General features: G+C 34.9%; 1 protein-coding gene across 3 annotated transcripts in view; it reads right to left on the bottom strand.

Annotated features, from left to right (window-relative positions):
- The window catches only part of Usp34 (ubiquitin specific peptidase 34), a 224,002-nt gene that overhangs the window by 53,949 nt on the left and 150,710 nt on the right, over window positions 1–19,343 (bottom strand). For all 3 annotated transcript variants that reach the window (XM_076832908.2, XM_076832907.2, XM_076832909.2), the window contains 8 exons: window positions 13,446–13,629; window positions 12,853–13,013; window positions 9,822–9,887; window positions 7,813–7,959; window positions 7,666–7,722; window positions 7,494–7,571; window positions 6,887–6,981; window positions 2,809–2,981 (listed from right to left, as the gene is read on the bottom strand). In XM_076832908.2, coding sequence (XP_076689023.2) covers window positions 2,809–2,981; window positions 6,887–6,981; window positions 7,494–7,571; window positions 7,666–7,722; window positions 7,813–7,959; window positions 9,822–9,887; window positions 12,853–13,013; window positions 13,446–13,629 — 961 coding nt within the window. The remainder of the gene's footprint in view (window positions 1–2,808; window positions 2,982–6,886; window positions 6,982–7,493; window positions 7,572–7,665; window positions 7,723–7,812; window positions 7,960–9,821; window positions 9,888–12,852; window positions 13,014–13,445; window positions 13,630–19,343) is intronic.

Genomic DNA, 19,343 nt, shown 5'->3' on the forward strand with positions numbered 1-19,343 from the left:
TAAATAGGTATAAAAACAACTATTTGCTAGTAATTCAGCATTCATAGCCAACTAAGGAACATATTATACAAATAACTGGGAAACAACCAGATATTAGCACGTAATTATAGGAACCACAATATATTAAATATAAAAATGTTCATTTAATCTGACACGATTTTGAAATACATAATATATGTTTCATTCAATTTTATCTGTATTAGGAATTGGAAAACACAGACCTAAAAAAGCATTAGCATATTTTTGCCTTTTAGTCTCAAGGAAAATAGAGCACTGTACTGGTATCATGCTTCCAAATATCCATCAGGTAATAGAAAGCACAATGTATTAGAAGGTCTGTGTAGTTAGAAACAAAACACAAGATACACTTTCCATCACCAAACATATAAAATCTAGTTCTCAAAAGGCACTAAGGAAAAAAAATCACAGAATTGTTTAAAAAGTTTGAAGAAGATTTTTGACTTATGAGATATATATATATATCCTACCACCACACAAGAAAAAAGTAGAATTAAGAGCAAGAAAAAAGAGCAAATTTGGTTAACTTGAACAATAGTCTAAACTAGATAGTGAATTTGCAATTAGGTAAAAAGAAGTGTCAAAACATTGGCTGAGAAGCATGGATGGGCTCATTTAAGTGTGCAGAATCTGAATATGTCACTAGTAGCCTAGCAAAATCCTTTACCTTGGCACAAATTTCTGCTCCTTATAAGCATGGAGTCATCAGTGAACAATACAACGAAGCACAGATATTACAAAGTCCTACTACAGTTTTCCAAATGATTTGATAAGAGGTGTAAAAAGTAAGATGTATATAAACAAGTCGGCTTTGTAACTTTTGTTTTCAAATATATCCCTATTGGACCATTTCCTGAAACTTAATATACACATATACTAAGGGAATTCCCTAATCCCATATTCCTTCACATTTTACTTGCCATCTTCAAACAAATAGTATGTTCTTCTTTTGATACAACAACCTATATTCATTGTTTACATCTCTTATTTCCCATTTAGTGAGGGTAAAAAATTTACTGAACACTCATGAAGTGCTAAGCTGAAGCTATAGATTAAAACTTAGTTCTCTTTCCTAAAGCTAGCATAGTAAGGTGGCTTCCTCATATCTTTAAAATGTAAATAAGATGCTGCCAAGATCCTCATTATGTAAAAGGCAACTTTTTGCTAAGGAAAAACGGAAAACGCAAGGCAAACATCGTTGCACATGTCTGTAATCCCAGTGCCTTGGGAGACTGAGGCAGGAGGATTCCAAGTTCAAGGCCTGCATCAGCAACTAAACAAGGCCCTGTCTCAAAATAAAATAAAAAGGGCTGCAGATGTGACCCAGTAGTTAAGCACCCCTGGCTTCAATCTCTAGTAGAAAGAAAAACGGAAAAGGTAAGACCCAGACGCTTTCAATTTTCTTCTCTTACTGATCTCCTTTCCTAAATCCTATAGTTCTTGAGGCACACATCTACTAGTTTAAAAAAGTATTGGTCTCATGAAGAAATACTTTGGTGCTTATCTAGTTATGAACTAAGTGCCAATTTCTTGTGTTTTTCCCCCTTTATGGTATAGGGGAACTGAAAACAGAGATGCTTTATCACACAGCTATATTCCCAGTCCTTTTTATATTAGTGTGTGTTTGTCTCACTAAGTTGCTGAGGCTGGCCTTGAACTTGTGATCCTCCTGTCTTAGCTTCAGGAGTAACTGGTATTACAGGTGTGCACCACAATACCCAGCTACCAAGTGTCATCTTTAACTCATTGCAATCTATCTTCCTATTGCAACATGCAAATAAAATTACTCTGATAAAGATAACCGAAGACTTTCAACTTGTTATTTTTAGTCCTATTCTTATTAGAACAGTTCTTTCTCCTTAGCATTTAATTCTTAAGACCACATTCCTTTATTCTTGATATCTTTCTGAAATACTGACATCAATATTCCCTCATCCAGTGGCTTAAAATGGAAACAAGAGAGTCCCCTCTTCCACCCCTACCCACTAGAAGCCAACCAACTGAAATATTGTTTTTGTCATCACTGTATTCTCACAAATTACACAGTACATAGGTATTCAATAACTTTTTACTGGATTCATTTATTCAGTCATAAAGTCTTATTAACTACATAAAGTCTTATTAATCATATACTTCTCATCTCCCTTGACACTCTTTCTTATTTAAGCCACAATCTTCATTGTGGTTTGTTAAGAATGGCCTCTCTACATACCTTTCATCATTCTCTAATCCATTTTAGAATAATCTTTCCCAAAGGCTCACCTATTTGTCAGCTCCCTGCTTAAAATTCTTTTAATGATTACATAGTAAATAAATATTATAATATGACCTAAGAACAAAAGAAAAAAATGTTCTGACCACTGCATTTTACATGTCTCATTAACCAGCACTTCCCCACCCTCCCACCCAGGAGTTCCTAACTTCTTTTGAACTAACTCTTACTGAACTTCCTATCTCTGCTTAAATATTACCTTCCCATGAAAGTCTTGATTCTTCTATTGTTAACACATCATACTTTTAATTTCATGTTCAACATAAGACTTACCCCACTTAGATCTAAGCTCCTCGAGAGCAGCAACCATATTTATCTTGTTCCACTTTTATGTCTCCAATACCTAAAACATGATACTAGTAGAATACTAAATATTTATTGGCTAATTAATATGTCTTTAAAAACATTTTCATTTCTAAGACTCAGTTTAATTTTCTTAACTATGTAGTTGATAATAGCTTTATGATTTCCTTATTATGGAGACTTATAACACGGACAACAGAAAGATAGAAAATTACCTTCTTTCCTGTCACTTTTTCCCATAAGAAAATCTTCTGTATAGGGTGTCATATCCAAACGTAACGGGAAGGAAAAGTGTGTATTCACTTTTTCTTTCATCATAGTGACCATATTAAATGTATACCTCATAGTATTAAAACTCAGAATACGAGGCAATTTCTTAAAACATGCCCTAAAAAGTAAAAAACAAACAAACTTACTAAATATTGTCATTCAAAAATACTTTAGTTTGCTGTGTGGCATGCCTATAATCCCAGTGACTTGGGAAGAGGCTGAGTAAGAGTAAGTTTAAGGCCAGCCTCAGCAAATTGGCAAAGCTCAATGAAATTTATCAAGATCCTGTCTCAAAATAAAAAATAAAAACGGTGGAAGATGTAGCTCAGAGGTAAAGCACCCTGGGTTCAACCCCTAGTGCCTCCTGCCCTCCTCCCCCCCAACCCCCCTGCCAAAGAACAAAATCAAAACAAAATGATCATCAATTTCAGTAACATTACACTATCCCTACTTTCAATAACCAACTTAAAGTAGTATTCTAAATCACACTCTTACTGAAGATATACACCCCCCGAAACACTTACATGACTTTTTCCCCCTTTTTTCAAAGAGATAGATATCCTGTGTCTAGGTAAGAAAAATTAAAGATCACAGTAGAACACAGCAAATGAGGGCCGGGGTTGTGGCTCAGAGGCAGAGTGCTCACCTAGCATGCGTGAGGCACTGGTTTGTTCCTCAGCACCTCATAAAGTAAAATAAAGACATTGTATCCACCTAAAACTAAAAAAATTTTTTAAAAAAATAGCAAATGATGATAAAGATATCAATGCATACTTTGGAAGCATGAAAAAGCGCACATCATACTCTAGCAAAAGGAGGTATTTGGTTAAGTTTTCTTTCCCACCTTAAATAATAAGAATCAGCAGAACATGGTAGTACATGCCTGTAATCCCAGTGGTTCATGAGGCTGAGGCAGGAGGCAGGCAGTTCAAAGCCAGCCACAGCAATCTAGGAAGGACCTAAGCAATTGAGCAAACCCCTCAATTATCTATGAGTGACTCATTATATTCCTCTATAGTAGGTAACTTCAGATTGATTCTCATTCTGTTTAAGTCCTTCTTCTTACCCTAATCCTAATTCTCAAAGGAATTTGTCTTCTTTTTTATATTACATAGAACTAGCTATCTATAGCTTTTCTCTCTTGCAATGAACCTGTTTTATGGAGATTGAGTCAAAGAATAGCATTCCATTCAAATGCACACTGACCTGAAAAAATATTTTCTTAACCTTATTGATGATGCTTCTCATTCTCTGTCATCTGACATACATAGATCTTTTCATCCAAAAAAAAAATTCTTTGGTCCCAAAGTTCCTTCTAGCTTCTATATTCCCTGCTGTTTTCTTTTACTGTCAAACTTGTAAAATGAATAGTCTATACCTAATGCCATGTAATCTAACAATCCTGCTTCTACTCCTACAACATGAAAAACGAATGACTATTTTGCTCACAAACCCAATACTTTTATTCTGCTAACATATTCTTTCATCTTTGTGAACTACGTCAATTGAAGATATTATTTTTGAGATTCTGTCCCAATTTTTTGATTACCATCCCAATTTTCTAACTTTCCTTACTTTTCTTGTCACTTTTTTCTCTGTACTTTTAGGATGGTTTAGGCCTCAGTTCTTTGCATCAGTTATGTTCTTTCTTATGAAGATATATTGATATCTGAATAACTGATTGATTGAAGCTAATTCAAAAATGTGGATGTCAACCATTTGATGTCTTTGTATGTTACCAATCTTACTTTCCATTACTAATTAATATGAATTCTCTACTTGACAAAGGCTAGCCTAAACCTGACTTTTTTTTTTTTCTTTTTTGGATTGGGGATTGAATCCCAATGCAATTTACCACTGAGCTACATATATCCATAGTCCTTTTTATTTTTAATTTTGAACCAGGATCTCCTTAAATTGGTGATACTATCCTCAACCTTGAGATTCTTCTGCTTCAACCTCCTATTCTCTGGGACTAGAGGTATATACCACCACAACCAGCTCTATTCCTGGACTTCTGACAGATACAAGGTCTTATCACTCTCCTTTTATTCCTAATGATAAATGGCATAAACTGGTCTTTTAATCCAATTTCTACGTATCATTCAATGATAATTTGACACCTGTATTTAATCACTCTATCCTAAACCTACCAATTTATAGCCCTTAAGAAACTTTCACGATAGAAGCCAAGAAGAGTACATGTACTTTGGTTTGTAAATAAACACTCTATCATATTCTACTGGGCATACAGTACAGAGGTAAACAATCAGAATGACATTGGTAAATATTTGATGAATTAAAAGGTCAAAAAGAAAATCTGAGAGAACATAGGGTGTTTTAAAAATCTTTTGTGCCAGGTATGGTGGTGCACGCCTATAATCCCAGCAGCTGGGGAGGCTTGTGAGTTTAAAGCCAGCCTTAACAATAGAAGCCTCAACAATAGAAAGTGAGACCTTGTCCCTAAATAAAATACAAAATAGGGCTGAAGATACAGCTCAATGGTTGAGTGCCCCCGGGTTCAATCCCTGGTACCAAAAAATAAAAATAAAAAACAAAAAATAAGAAAATAAAAACTCTTTTTTGTGCCAATCTCATTTAATCCATAAGAATATTCTTTGATATTTATTTTTTAGTTTTTTCGGCAGACATCTTTGTTTGTATGTGGTGCTGAGGATTAAACCCAAGCCACAAAAGAATATTCTCTGAAAAAATAGCATTTCAAAGATTAAAGAAATCAATAAACATGGATCATGAAATAATAAAAAATTATAAAATGTTTGATATGAATTATAAAGTAAATCAATTTTTTACTTGAAGATACCTAAACTACTATTTTCCAGGTAATCCTCTGAAAAATTTACACTGAGAAAAGTATTTTTGAACTGCGTACAAAAACTTAAAATAACATCAATACATAAAAAGAATCAGCTTGAACATAGCATGAAAAAATTATACAATAGTCTTTAACTCAAAAGTTAACTAACTTCTAAATCTAACTCTAACCCAGACCTCTTTCAAAGGTCATATAACAATAGGCAACTGCTTGCAGAGAACTCAAATTAAAGAGAACTTGAATTCTGTTAGATTATCTATCTCCCTAAAATCAGCTCATCTACACTATTTTACAGATCAGAATTTGGAAAGTCTCTATTCTTTTGTGCTTGCTTGTCCTCACTATAAAAATGGGAAAAATAATAGAAACTACTTAAAAAGAATGCTGTGAAGATTAAAGGAATAAAATCAAGTAGTCATGAGAGTAGTACCTGCTAAACAGAAAATACTAAAAGATACTTATGAAAGAAGTCACTAAAGCTAGATACCTAAGAGGAAATATGATTTGGGGTCGGGAGGGAGTTTACCGGGGATTAAACTCAGGGGCACTCGACCACTGGGCCACATCCCTAGCCCTATTTTGTATTTTTTTATTTAGAGACAGGGTCTCACTGAGTTGCTTAGTACTTAACTTTTTACTGAGGCTGGCCTACTGAGTTGCTGGGATTACAGGCAAGCGCCACTGCACCTGGCGTAAATGTAAATTATTATAAAAATGGTTATTTTCCTTCCTTTCCTGGGAAGTCTAAAAATTAGACTTCTTGCACAAGGTTAGTGAGTCCCACTTTCTTTCTGTAACTGAATTTATATATCAAGTTATAATTCACTGAATAATGAATGAAAAGTTACTGCATGAGATTGAGATCCAAGCAGCTGAGTTTACATTAAACACACAGTTTAATCTTATTTTATCCCTAGTTTGTTTTTTACTTCCATTGGATGATTTTATCAAAATGATAAAAATCATCCAGGTACAGTGGCCCAAGTCTGTAATCCTAGGAACTTTAGGCTGAGGTAGGATCTTCACAAGTGTGAAGTCAGTATAGGCAATTTAAGGAGACCACGTCTATCTAGAAAAGGTGGTCAGGGGCCTATACCAGGGGAAGGGAGACAACTCAGGGGTAAAGCACTCCTGGGTTTAATCACCAGTACATAAAATGGATAAAAATTGTATTTCAAACAGCATACCTTTTTTCAGCTCGTACTTTTTTCCCACAATGAGAACAAGTATACATGTTGTCACCTTCTAAGGTGTCTTTAATGGTGACTTCATCAAGAGACTCCTGTGTATAAAACCACATTTTAAAAGTTCATGTTGTTATTGTTTACAGCATGTAAACATACAAAAAGCATTAAATGGGGCTGGGTTATGGCTCGGTGGTAGAACGCTTGCCTAGCATGTGTGAGGAACTGGGTTCAATTCTCAGCACAACATATAATTAAAGAGCCATCGAACACACACACACACACACACACACACACACACACACACACACACAAAGGCAATAATTACAATTTGGGCAGAATAAATCAAATTTGTTTTAAAACAGTGACTGTTAAGTAAAATATCATTTTTTCCCCTCATGAATCTTACTATAATTTTTAATGAGCTAAGTATTTATATTTTGATTGGACAAAAAATATTGTGTGGCCTACCTTTAATTTTATTTGATCAGCAGGCCAAGAATAATATACATGAAAACATAAAAATGTTAATTTTCTTTCAAGATGACAAGCTTGTTATATCAAAATAATTAAAACATAAAAGGTCTAAAATATATACAATGTTACTCACATAAATGTTCTTCATATCAGCCACCTGGCACCTCACAGTATAAAACTCTTCAGCAGTTTGACTAACATGTTCACAATCCTGATTGATCAATAGTCAAAAATTAGTAATTTTTACTCTAATGACCTAAAATACATTAAGATCTCCAAAAGCAAAAACCAGGTAAAATACTTACCAAGGACACAACATTGTTGGTAATTACACCTCCAAATAAACTTTTGACGGTATTTTTCTTTAATGTAAAACAAACAAAAGTCAGAAATGAAAATGTAGGCAAATCTTTATAAACTTCAAAGAAACTTTTCAGTATTCTAGTACTAACCAGTTCTGGAGACATTTCTTCAATTTTAGTAATCAGATCAGTAAAAAATTCTGTCATATCTTTCTGTTCTCCAGTATTCAGAGGCTGCTTATCCATGGTGTATGTTTTACAAAAAGGTCTAGGATTATATGCTTTGCATTCACTCTCCTATAAACCAAAAAGAATTTGTTAAACAATACCAAGAAAATAGCCACAACAGCTTCTTAAGTGAATGAACAAAAACAATAAAACATGTGGTAAAGTTACAAGGTTCTCCTAACTTCATTTTTGTTTCATTTTTCATACCAATCTAAATTTAATGGTTTCAGTGCCAAAAGATGCTTAACTGAAGCTTATGAAACTATTTTTAGGTATAGGAATTTCTGTAAGAAATCTTTGACTCAAAGGACTTCAATTTTTATTGTGAAGCATAAATACAAAAACATTTGTAGTAAGTAAGTTTTTTTTTGGAGGGGGTGGAGTCTAAGGGTGTACTGGGAACAGAATCCAAAGGCTCTTTATTGATGAGCTACATCCTAGCTCGTTGTTTTTTTGTTTTGTTTAAGTTATAGATGGACACAATATCTTTATTTCCTTTGTTTATTTTTATGTGGTGCCGAGGATTGAACCCAGTGCCCCACAAGTGTGAGGCAAGTGCTCTGTCACTGAGCCACAACCCCAGCTCCATGCCCAGCTCTTTTAATTTTTGAGACAGAGTCTCACTAAGTTGCCCAGGCTAGGTTCAAACTTTTGATCCTCCTGCCTCAGCCTCTCAAAATTACTGGGACTACTGGCATGTACCACTGCCATCACGCCAGGTTGAATAAATCTTTCTACAGATTGAACTTTCTTTTTCGATAGTTTTTTTTGTTATTGTTGTTGTTATAGTTTAAAATAGTAGTTTTTGTGTTAGGGATATAGCTCAGTTGGTAGAGTGCTTGCCTTCATGCACTAAGGCCACAGGTTCAATCCCCAGCACCACACACACACACACACACACAAGTTAATAGTGTTCTGTATCTCAGTGCAAATGGCACATTCCTGCTCTCTTAGGAAGTGCATTAAAAACAGAATCAAGGGATGACTATTAAATCTTTTAATTTTAAAAAAAATTTTATTCAGGCTGGGCATGACAGCACATACCTGTAGTCTGAGTGACTTGGAAGCTAAGGCCTGAGGATTGTAAGTTTTAGACAAGTAACAACAACTTAGCAAGAACTTGTCTCAAAATAAAAATAAAAAGGACTGAGGATATGACTCCATGATAATACTCCCCTGGGTTCAATCCATAGTATAAAAACAAAAGAACTATTTATTCAATCCCTATTATGTATTAGTAACTGAAAAATACAAGAATAAATTGTGTCATAATAACTGTATTCAAACTTCAATACAAAAGGTAAAAGTAAAAGGCATGGAGACCTGGAAACACTGTGGCGAGTCTATGAATTCTCTGTCCTGTTTAAGGGGTTGAAAATCAAGGCTGACAACAGAATGAAAATGGAGGAGTGACAGTGATGCAGTCAGGTGTAATAGCATAAATATCTATACAAGTAAGAAAGCAACAGGGTAATGGACGCCAAAGGGGGTACAGATACTGAAGGTTGAGTCTGGATATGGGGCGGGATAAACTTGAAAATCTCAGACAATATGTGCCATGGGAGAGGACTATGAATATCATTCTGTTCATCATGAGGAATCATTGATAAGTTTTAAGCAGGGGATTAATAATTTTGAGATTTGCTATTTTTTTTTTTTACCTTTCATCAATTATTACTTTTATACATTTGAGGGTAAGAATTAAGAGGGCAAGAGAAATCAGCCAGAAAGCTCAAGGCCTAATAGAGGTAACTCTGTGATGGGAAAAAAATCAGACACAAGGACAAATTAACAGAATACAGACAACAACTGAACTCTTAAAAGTCATTATGACAAAGACCACAGGTAACTAAAAAATTAAATCTCCATGTGTTTTAGCTTTTGTCAGATGGCATATCGAATTAGTTTCTCACCAAAATTCTGGAACTTACCATTAAGTATGTAAACATTTTCTGAAGTTCTAGAAGTGTAGTTTTGTGTTTCATGTCTTCTGAATACTGAAAATGAAAACTTTTGTCAAAACTTGTTGATGGTAGTAAATTGGACATTCTAGCAAACAAAGTCATGCAAAGTGCTCAACACTGTATCTGTTTTCATCCTTTTAGCTATTTGCAGGAAAAATACACTTTTTATTCTTTCTTTAGCAACTACAGCATTCAAAAAACTGGAACTCTTTTTTCTCTACAATAAATAAAGCTATCACCATTATGTCAAGAAACCTGAATAAACAAATCTTAGAAACATTGCTTTTAAGATCAACACTTACATGGTACATGTTGACTTGCAAGAAAAAACATTTTAAGTATTCAATGAATTGTCTTTTACAAGTAAATCAATACATTGAAAAATCATACTGACCATACTAGTAAGCAATATTTCATCACCATCTAATCATATTTTTACTTTTTTGGGAATGGCATATTCTGAAAACTAAAGAGTTTTAGTCATGATCTTTGACAACCATCTAAATACTAAATTGCCAAAAACTCAGATTCAGGAATCTAGCTAGGGACTTAGACAAAAACACTGACCTTACCAGAGAGACTCACATACATGCTGGACACTTTCTAGATACAGCCTATTATTATTCAAGTAATACTTTGCAAAAATAATTATAGTATACTCCTGACAAATGAGGCTTAATATTTCACGAGTTTATGAGGATAGTCACACCAAATGACATTTTCTAACATATAATATATCTGATATATGCAAAGTGCTAATTCAGAATAAAAAACAATAAGATTAATAATGTGAATGGACTTAATGCCACAGAACTGTACATAACAAATGGTAAAATTCTATACTTTCTGTATCAGAATACATGTAGTTTTGGTCAATCTTTCTGTGAAAAGGGAATAATAAAAACAACGGAAGTTCTGGTATTAAAGCATCAACTTTCCAAAGTCATGTCAAATTCTATTAAGAGTTTTCTATGTAGATATAAATCTCAAGAGCACTTGACCAATGAGCCAACCCCCAGCCTTATTTTGTATTTTAAAAGAGACAGGGTCTCACTGAGTTGTTTAGTGACTCACTTTTGCTGAGGCTGGCTTTGAACTCAGGATTCTCCTGCCTCAGCCTCCAGTGCCACTGGGAGTATAGGCATACACCACTATACCCAGCTCTCATGGTATTTTGTTGTTGTGTTGTTGTTTTAGTTTTTGTGTGGGATGGGAATTGAATCCCATACATGGCAGGTTCTACCACAGAGCTGCATCATAACCCTTTTTCATTTTTAGTTTGAGACAGGGTTTTGCTAAATTGCCCTAGCTGGCCTCACACTAGAAATCCTCTTGCCTTAGCCTCCCAAAATACTGGGATTATACTGCCACTGCGTTCAGATCTAAGTTCAGTTTTTAATCTAAAACACCACTAGGAGTCTTACTTAGCCTATCTAAGTGTTCTTTCTGTCACTGCTAATTCCTGACAGTACTAATAGCTTAAAAGTGGTCATTAATATGAAGAGACAAAAAGAAATATGGTCAAATCACCAGGAAAAACAAAAAAAAACCCTGAAAAAATGCTTCTCTGATAAGTAATGATTTTATAAAACTATGAAGATGGGTCCACCACCTTTAGTCAAAAATTTCTGTAAGCTAATGAAACTCTTGTTGAACTACTTTGTAGTTACACTCAATCTACAGAGCTGATAACTCAAGAATATTCGGGCTGGGGATGTGGCTCAAGTGGTAGCGCGCTCGCCTGGCAAGGGTGCGGCCCAGGTTCGATCCTCAGCACCATATACAAACAAAGATGTTGTATCCGCCAATAACTAAAAAATAAATATTAAAATATTCTCTTTCTCTAAAAAAAAAAAAAAAAAAAAAAAAAAAAATATTCATATACATGATGGTGAATACCTGGAATCCCAGTGGCTTAGGAGGATTTCAAGTTCAAAGCCAGCCTCAGAAATTTAGCGAGGCCCTAAAGCAAATTAGTGAGACCCCTGTCTCTAAATAAAATATAAATAAGGACTGGATATGTGACTCAGTGGTTAGGCACTGGGTTCAATCCTTGGTACAAAACAACAAACAAAAACCCTGTCTCAAAATAAAAAACAAAAAACCTGGGGATATGGCTAAGTGGTAAAGCCCCCTGGGTTCAATCCCTAGTACCTCCATACACACACACACAAAATCAAATAATCAAAGCCAAAACCCAAATCTTCTTGAGTATACTGTAAGTTGGAGACTTCAAAGAGTAATTTAAACATATTAAATAATTCACTGAAGGCATATAAAGTATCATACAATTTCATTAGTGAGGGGAAAAAAGCCAGGAGATAAAGATTACATGATGGAGGAAAACAAAAATAAAAATGCAAATAAAAAACATCTGCAAGGGGTTGGAGTCATAGCTCAGTGGTAGAATACTTGCCTAGCATGTGTGACGCACTGGGTTTGATTCTCAGCACTGCATATAAATAAAAATTTAAAAAGTAAAATAAAATAAAGGTCCATTGACAAAAAAAAAATTTGCCAAGAACTTATTAGACAAGGCAAATTAAAAAATAATACATGATGAACAAAATGAAGACAAGAAAGAAAAAGTGATAAAAAAAATGAGGCAGAACTTATCCAAACAAACTGAACCCACAAACTCATTTACATAAAAGAAACATACTCGGTGATTCTGGTAGTATTTCCCTAGTTTGTTTTGCTTATTTTCTATGTAATTAGAACTTTTATATATTTTTACTGAAAATATTTACTGTATACACTGAATGTGTACATTCTACAACTGTGTTCCTTTGAGACATAAATTACTGAGTCATCTACTCAAGTGTAAAAACAATGAAAATATACACATTAACTACTTATATAATGAGTTTTTCTCTCATATTTTTACTCATAATTCCTCAAAAACTATTTTACTACACCACAAATTAACCAAGATTTATAAATAAAATTTTAAAATTTGGTCTTTTTTAAAAGTCTTTTAATATCAGAAAAACTCTACCTTGGCAGTGAAGACAGCCTGTCTTGCTTCAGGTATCATATAAAGTTGCTGAATAGTGGAAGCCAAGTAACAAGTAGCTCCAAGGTTAGTTAGGCCAACAAATCTACACTCTGCCCGGACATCCTCATGAGGCCAGTAGTCCCACTTATAAGGTGCATGGGCTGCTGAAGAAAAGAGGGAAGAAAAGATGCCCCCCAAAACAAACTATTTAACTTAATATATTTGTTTATTATTAACAGCCATGACCTCCATTAGTTATCTAGTTTATATGAAATATTTTTTATAATTTTATAAACTGTTAGAATACATTCTAAACTCATTCTCTTAAAAATTCAAACTTGACTGTCAAAAATTTGATTTTATGTGACACTAAATTATTTTACCTAAAAGAAGCCAAAGTATTTAAAATATTTATTTAAAAAACTCTTCAAACTTGTTTGTTCAAACCAATGTTTACTTTGCAACTTTCCTATTCTATCAATAATGGTTTAAGTTGTTAAAGTGAGTGAACTGAATTCTTTAAAAGACGCTTTCCAAAATCTCATTTCTGCATTCAAAATTTATAAAGATGAAAGGTAAAGAAGAATGCTTACACTGCATGTGTTGTGCCATGACCCAATTGTGTATTAGCCTGTAGTTCTCCACAGACCCCTTTACCATCTCTACTAACAAATCATAAGCAGCAGCTCTTGAAGAATGTGATTTGCACTTTGGCTGTTGTCGATCTTTCAGACTGGGCAACAAAAACAGGAGATTGAAGATATCTCTTAAAAACTCCTAGAAAAACAGAAAAGTCAAATACATTATCTAAACTTCGATATTAATTACTTCCTAAAAGCAAGGAATAACAGAATACGAATATAAGACTATCTACAATTTATTAAAAAGTTATCCTAAAACTTAATGGCACCATATAATATTATCTGAAAGTCTTCCTAATATTCACTTCTTTTACAGAAAATGGAATACACCGAGTTCCTTTACTCTTCCCTTCCTCTTAATATCTAACAGCTCCTTCTTACACCATCTACGCATGATGTTATTCTTTTCCATTCCATTAAGTGATCAGAAATTTGTTAAAACCTCATAACTCCTTACCCTTGCCTTATAACAAATCCCAGAGATACATCTGTACTTATTTAACTGTCTTCTTATTTCACACTACTAATAAAAGCAACAATAGCCAACAGAGTAACTTCATCACACTGAGCATGTAAGTGCTACTCACTCTCGAAAAGGCCCCAAAATGAAAATCAACAAAGGTTAGGAACTTTTCCAATAGTCTTACAGTGGGTGAGGCAGGTGCCAGTCAGGATTCAAAACACATCTATAACAGTGAAGTTCAAACTGAACTAACAAGATTTGCCATGAGTAAAATGTTTTAAGAAAATCAAATTCTGTATCTTCATTCTAGGTATGCTTTTTCCTAAATTTAATCTGCTTGGGAAAGAGGTGCTAGGTTATCTTTCCACTTGACCTTTCTAAACTGGTATTCTTACTTTGCTATATTTTACCTAGTTATTTCCCTCAAGCTTTCCAAATACTACTATGGCACATTCTCTGGGGTACCCTCCCAATGTACAATGCAGAATAAAGGTAACATAATAAGATTGAAATATTCCTACCTTAGCCTTTAGTAAGGCTAGCCTTTGGCTGTAGTTTGGTAAATGCACTTATAAACAAGTTCTTTCAATGACATAAAACTTTCCCTAAGTGATAAAGGTAGCTCATTGTGCCCAACTGTATATAATTAATGCTGAATCTATGTTTTCCTTTTTGGGAGTCTGGAATTTCAACAACCATTCAGTTATGTAGTTCATATGTGTCCATATGAACTATAGATAAAACCCTGGATATCTAAGTCTCAAAAAGTTTCCCTGGGTCGGGTACAGTGGCACACACCTATAATCCCACTGGTTTGGGAACCTGAGGCAGGACTATGGTGAGTTCAAAGCCAGCCTCAGCAAAAACAAGGCTCTAAGCAACTCAGCAAGACCCTATCTCCAAATATATATATAAAATTTTAAAGGGATGAGGTGTGGCTCAGTGGTTAAGCTCCCCAGAATAAAAAAAAAAAAAAAAAAAAAAAAAGCCCAAACTTCCCTGGTAGACCACATTTCACTTACTTTGACCCACTCTTTGCTAAGGGAAGCACTATCTGTATACCTCCACCAAAGAGGACTCCTGGGAGTCTGCCTCTGGTTTTCTCTAGACTATGCCCCATACATCTTTTTCTTCTGATTTTACTTTGTGAACTCATTTCTCTATAATAAATATTAGCCATGAGTACAACTATATTCTCAGTTCTGTGGGACAAATTTTTTTAATTTTTATATTTGTAGTTGTATATGGACAGAATGTCTCTCATTTATATGCAATACGACCATGACTTTGCAAAGAAAAGCAGGTATGGCTAAGAAATAGAGAAAGTGAACAGGGGTTTATTTTATGTTGTTGACCCACAAATAAGATTTCATCTTACTTACATTAGAATTCAGAAATAAGATGACTGTCATAAAGACATAAATGAAAACATTTACTTCATTTGGAAAATAAAGTCAATTGATTCAAATAGAAAGTCTCAATTATCTAATAAGTAACTTAACAATGAACTACTTCTGCTCACCAGTATAGATCCAAGAACTAGATAAGCTACATTCTAGTAGCTCCAATGTTTTTTGTTTTGTTTTGTTTTGTTCTGGGGGAGCGTGATTTAAAAGCCTGTGATAAAAGCATTTTATCAGAATTACTGGCCTTTAAATACACTAAAATGAACAGTATTTTTTATTTTGTTATTCTGAGTTCATCAGAAAAACAGGTGTCTCTAGGAAAACAATAATATCTACATAAACACATCCATTTGGTAAATATATTTTAGTATGCTCCACAGAAAGAACTTACTCAAAGTGTTGACTGAGAGAATATTAAAAATAATTTTTATTTATAGATCATAGTGTGATTTTGACATGTAACTCACAAAAAAAGAAATTGTGTTTAGAAAGCAAATACCCAGGAAAAGTAAGTTTTACTTATGTGCCAGCCTCTTAGGATTCTTCAGTAAAAAGTAAAGAATCTGTGTCTCCAACCCTGGTGCTCACCTCTGTAGAGTTTGTGAATGTTTAAGACACAAAACATGCTCGAGATGACAGAAGGCACATTATTTCAAAAAGGAGCATCAGAGGCTTGACTGTAGATTGGGACAAAGGCACAAAATCAGATTACTTGAATCATAATTCTAGACCACACTTACTCTTTCTAGAATGTGAAAATCCAACAGAAACAAACAATAAAGATTATGCCTGAGCCAGCATGGTAGTGCATGCCTGTAATCTCAGCAACTTTGCAGATCGAAGCAGGAGGATTACAAGTCTCAGGCCACCTTAGGCCAAAAAGTGAGACTTGTGTCAAATTAAAAAAGGATCAAAAATGTGGCTCAGTGGTAAAGTGCCCCTGATTTCAAAGCCCAATACGAAAAAAAAAAGAAAAAGAAAAAAGAAAAAAACCTGAAGTTGTAAAAAAAGATGACTAAGGGATTACGGGGAGCATGGATGAGGCACATAAGGAACAACGAGACTCATGGCAAAGCATGAATCCAGGAGAAGATAAAAATTTCCAGAAGTTAGCCAGACACGGTCGTATTGCATATAAATGAGAGACATTCTGTCCATATACAACTACAAATATAAAAATTAAAAAAAAAATAGGTGGACTGATCACCCAAGCATGCTTGCTTGCAAAACTTTGTTCCATACCACATTCTGCAGAAGTAAGGTTTGCCTTGCTGAGCTACTTCCAAGCATGTGTTTTGATTCCTTGCAGCACTCTATACTTCGAACCACTGGAATACTTCTATTTTATGAAGTATTGGCCCACTCTCTTTCTCTCTCTTCTGTTTTTTTAGTTGTAGATACACACGATACCTTTATTTTTTTATTTTTATGTGGTGTTGAGGATCAAACCCATTACATCACTTGTGCTAGGCAAGCACTCTGGTGCTCATAAATGCAAGGCAAGCACTCTACCACTGAGCTACAACCCAGCCTTGCCGCCCCCCCCCCTTTTTTTTTGAGAGAGAGAGAGAGAGAGAGAGAGAGAGAGAGAGAGAATGAGAATTTTTTAATATTTATTTTTTAGTTTTCGGCGGACACAACATCTTTATTTGTATGTGGTGCTGAGGATTGAACCCAGCGCCATGTGCATGCCAAGCAAGTGCTCTTGAGCCACATCCCCAGCCCCCCGGCCCATTCTTAAATAAAAAAATAAAACCAAGCAGAGCTCAGTGGTGCTTGCCTGTAACTAAGCAGCTCCGGAGGCTGAGGGAGGAAATTAAAAATTAAAAACCAGCCTCAACAAAATCGAGGCACTAAACAACTCCGTGAGACCCTGTCTCTAAATAAAATACAATATGGGGCTAGGATGTGGCTCAGTGTTCAAATGTCCTTGAGTTCAATCCCTGGTACCCAAAAGAAAACAACAGGCTGACGTTATAGCTCAGTGATAAAGTGCTTGCCTTGCACGCATGAGGCCCTGGGTTTATCCTCAGCGCCATACAAAAATAAACAAATAAAATTAAAGATATCCTGTCCATCTACAACTTCAAAAAAATACACGGTACTCTGTTATATTTCCATAATTTTATTTTTACATTTATATTTTCTATAATGAAATCATTTAGGTGAGAGGAATGAAATAACTTTTCTTTCAAGTCAATACCAAGTACCATATTAATTGGCTAATTTACTTTTTAATCCACTGATTAGAAATATCTCCTTCATATTCTGAACTGCCATATGTATTTTGCATAGGTTCAATCCTAGCACCACATAAAAACAAAAAAAGGCAGTGAGACCCTGTCTCTAAATAAAATACAAAATAGGGTTGGGGATGTGGCTCAGTGGCTGAGTGCCCCTGAGTTCAATCCCTGGCAACCCTCCCCCCAAAAAAAATATCTTCAGCAAGATGAGATGTAGCTCAGGGGTAGAACTCTTCCCCACTTCCCCCACAAAAACCCCAAAACCATTCATCAATAAGGAGCAAAACAGGAGGCATTATACTACCTGAATTCAAAATATACAGGTCAGTGGAACAGAACAGAGGCCAGAAAAAACAACAATATAATTAATATATAGGCAACTTTTCAACTACAGTGCTAAATGTAAGAACATCAACTATAGAAAGCACAGTCTTCATTAGATGGTTCTGGGCAAATTAGATGTCCACCCCAGAATAAAACTAACAAGTTACCCAAATCCACTCACAATGGATTAATGACTTATACTATATAACACCTGAGACTAAAACTAAAATTGGAAGATAACATAAGGGAAACTCTTCAAGACTTGGAATGGGTAAGGTAGGAGAGAGGTTGATCAATAAGTACAAAGTTATTGTTTGGTTTGAAGAATAACTTCTGGTGTTTTATGGCACAGCTGACTAAATATCATTTCCAACAATGCATCATATCTCTCAAAGTACTAGAGGAATTTGAATGTAATCACCATAAAGAAATGGTAAAAAGAGAAAAATGGATATCTAATTATCCTGAATTAAGCATTACCCAATGTATGAATGAATGAATTAAAACACCATACTAAAGCCAGGCGTGGTAGCACACGCCTGTAATCCCAGTGGCTCTAGGCTGAAGCAGGAGGATAGCAAGTTCAAAGCCAATCTCAGCAAAATTCGAGGTGCTAAGCAACTGAGTGACAATCTGTCTCTAAATAGGGCTGGGGATGTGGCTCAGTGGTCCTGTGACCCTGAGTTCAATCCCTGGTACCAAAACCAAAACAGCAACAACAAAAAACCCAACAACAAAGAAACAAACAAAAAACCCACCATACTAAGCCAGGAGAGGTGGTGCACCCCTATAATCCCAGCGGCTGGGGAGACTGGGGAAGGAGGATCCCAAGTTCAAAGCCAGCTTTGCCAAAATTGGACGCTAAGTAACTCAGAGAGACCCTCTAAATAAAATACGAAAACAGAGCTGGGGATGTATCTCTAGTCAAATGACTGAGTTCAATCTCCTGTTACAACCACCACTCCCACCCCTCAAAACCCAAAATACCACACTGAAATATTATGTCAATAAAAAATTATTGGGAAAAAAATTCAGTAACCAGGGAAAACAAGAGTGGACTTCAGAAAGTGGCACAATTTTAAAACAGATTAAAACTGTCGCCTTAAATTTAACACAAGAATCCTTAGTCTATACCCATGAGGATAGTAACACAGTCGGAAACCTCAAGATAACTACTACCCAAACCAAAACAAATTCCCTCCATACAGGAAATGAAAAAGTGCACACGGCAGATAACAACTTTAAAAGACATAGCTGGGCACAGGGATGACCACTTATTAATTCCACTGTTTAAGTTAAAGACAATAGTTTACAATTTAAACTATTAATTCAAAATATTTAGTATTACAGAAATCAAATTATTAGAGATTTTTTTTGTCATACTGGAATTGAATTCAGAGGTACTCTACCACTG

This window comes from Callospermophilus lateralis, chromosome 14 (assembly GCF_048772815.1).
Source record: "Callospermophilus lateralis isolate mCalLat2 chromosome 14, mCalLat2.hap1, whole genome shotgun sequence".
Taxonomy (NCBI): domain Eukaryota; kingdom Metazoa; phylum Chordata; class Mammalia; order Rodentia; family Sciuridae; genus Callospermophilus; species Callospermophilus lateralis.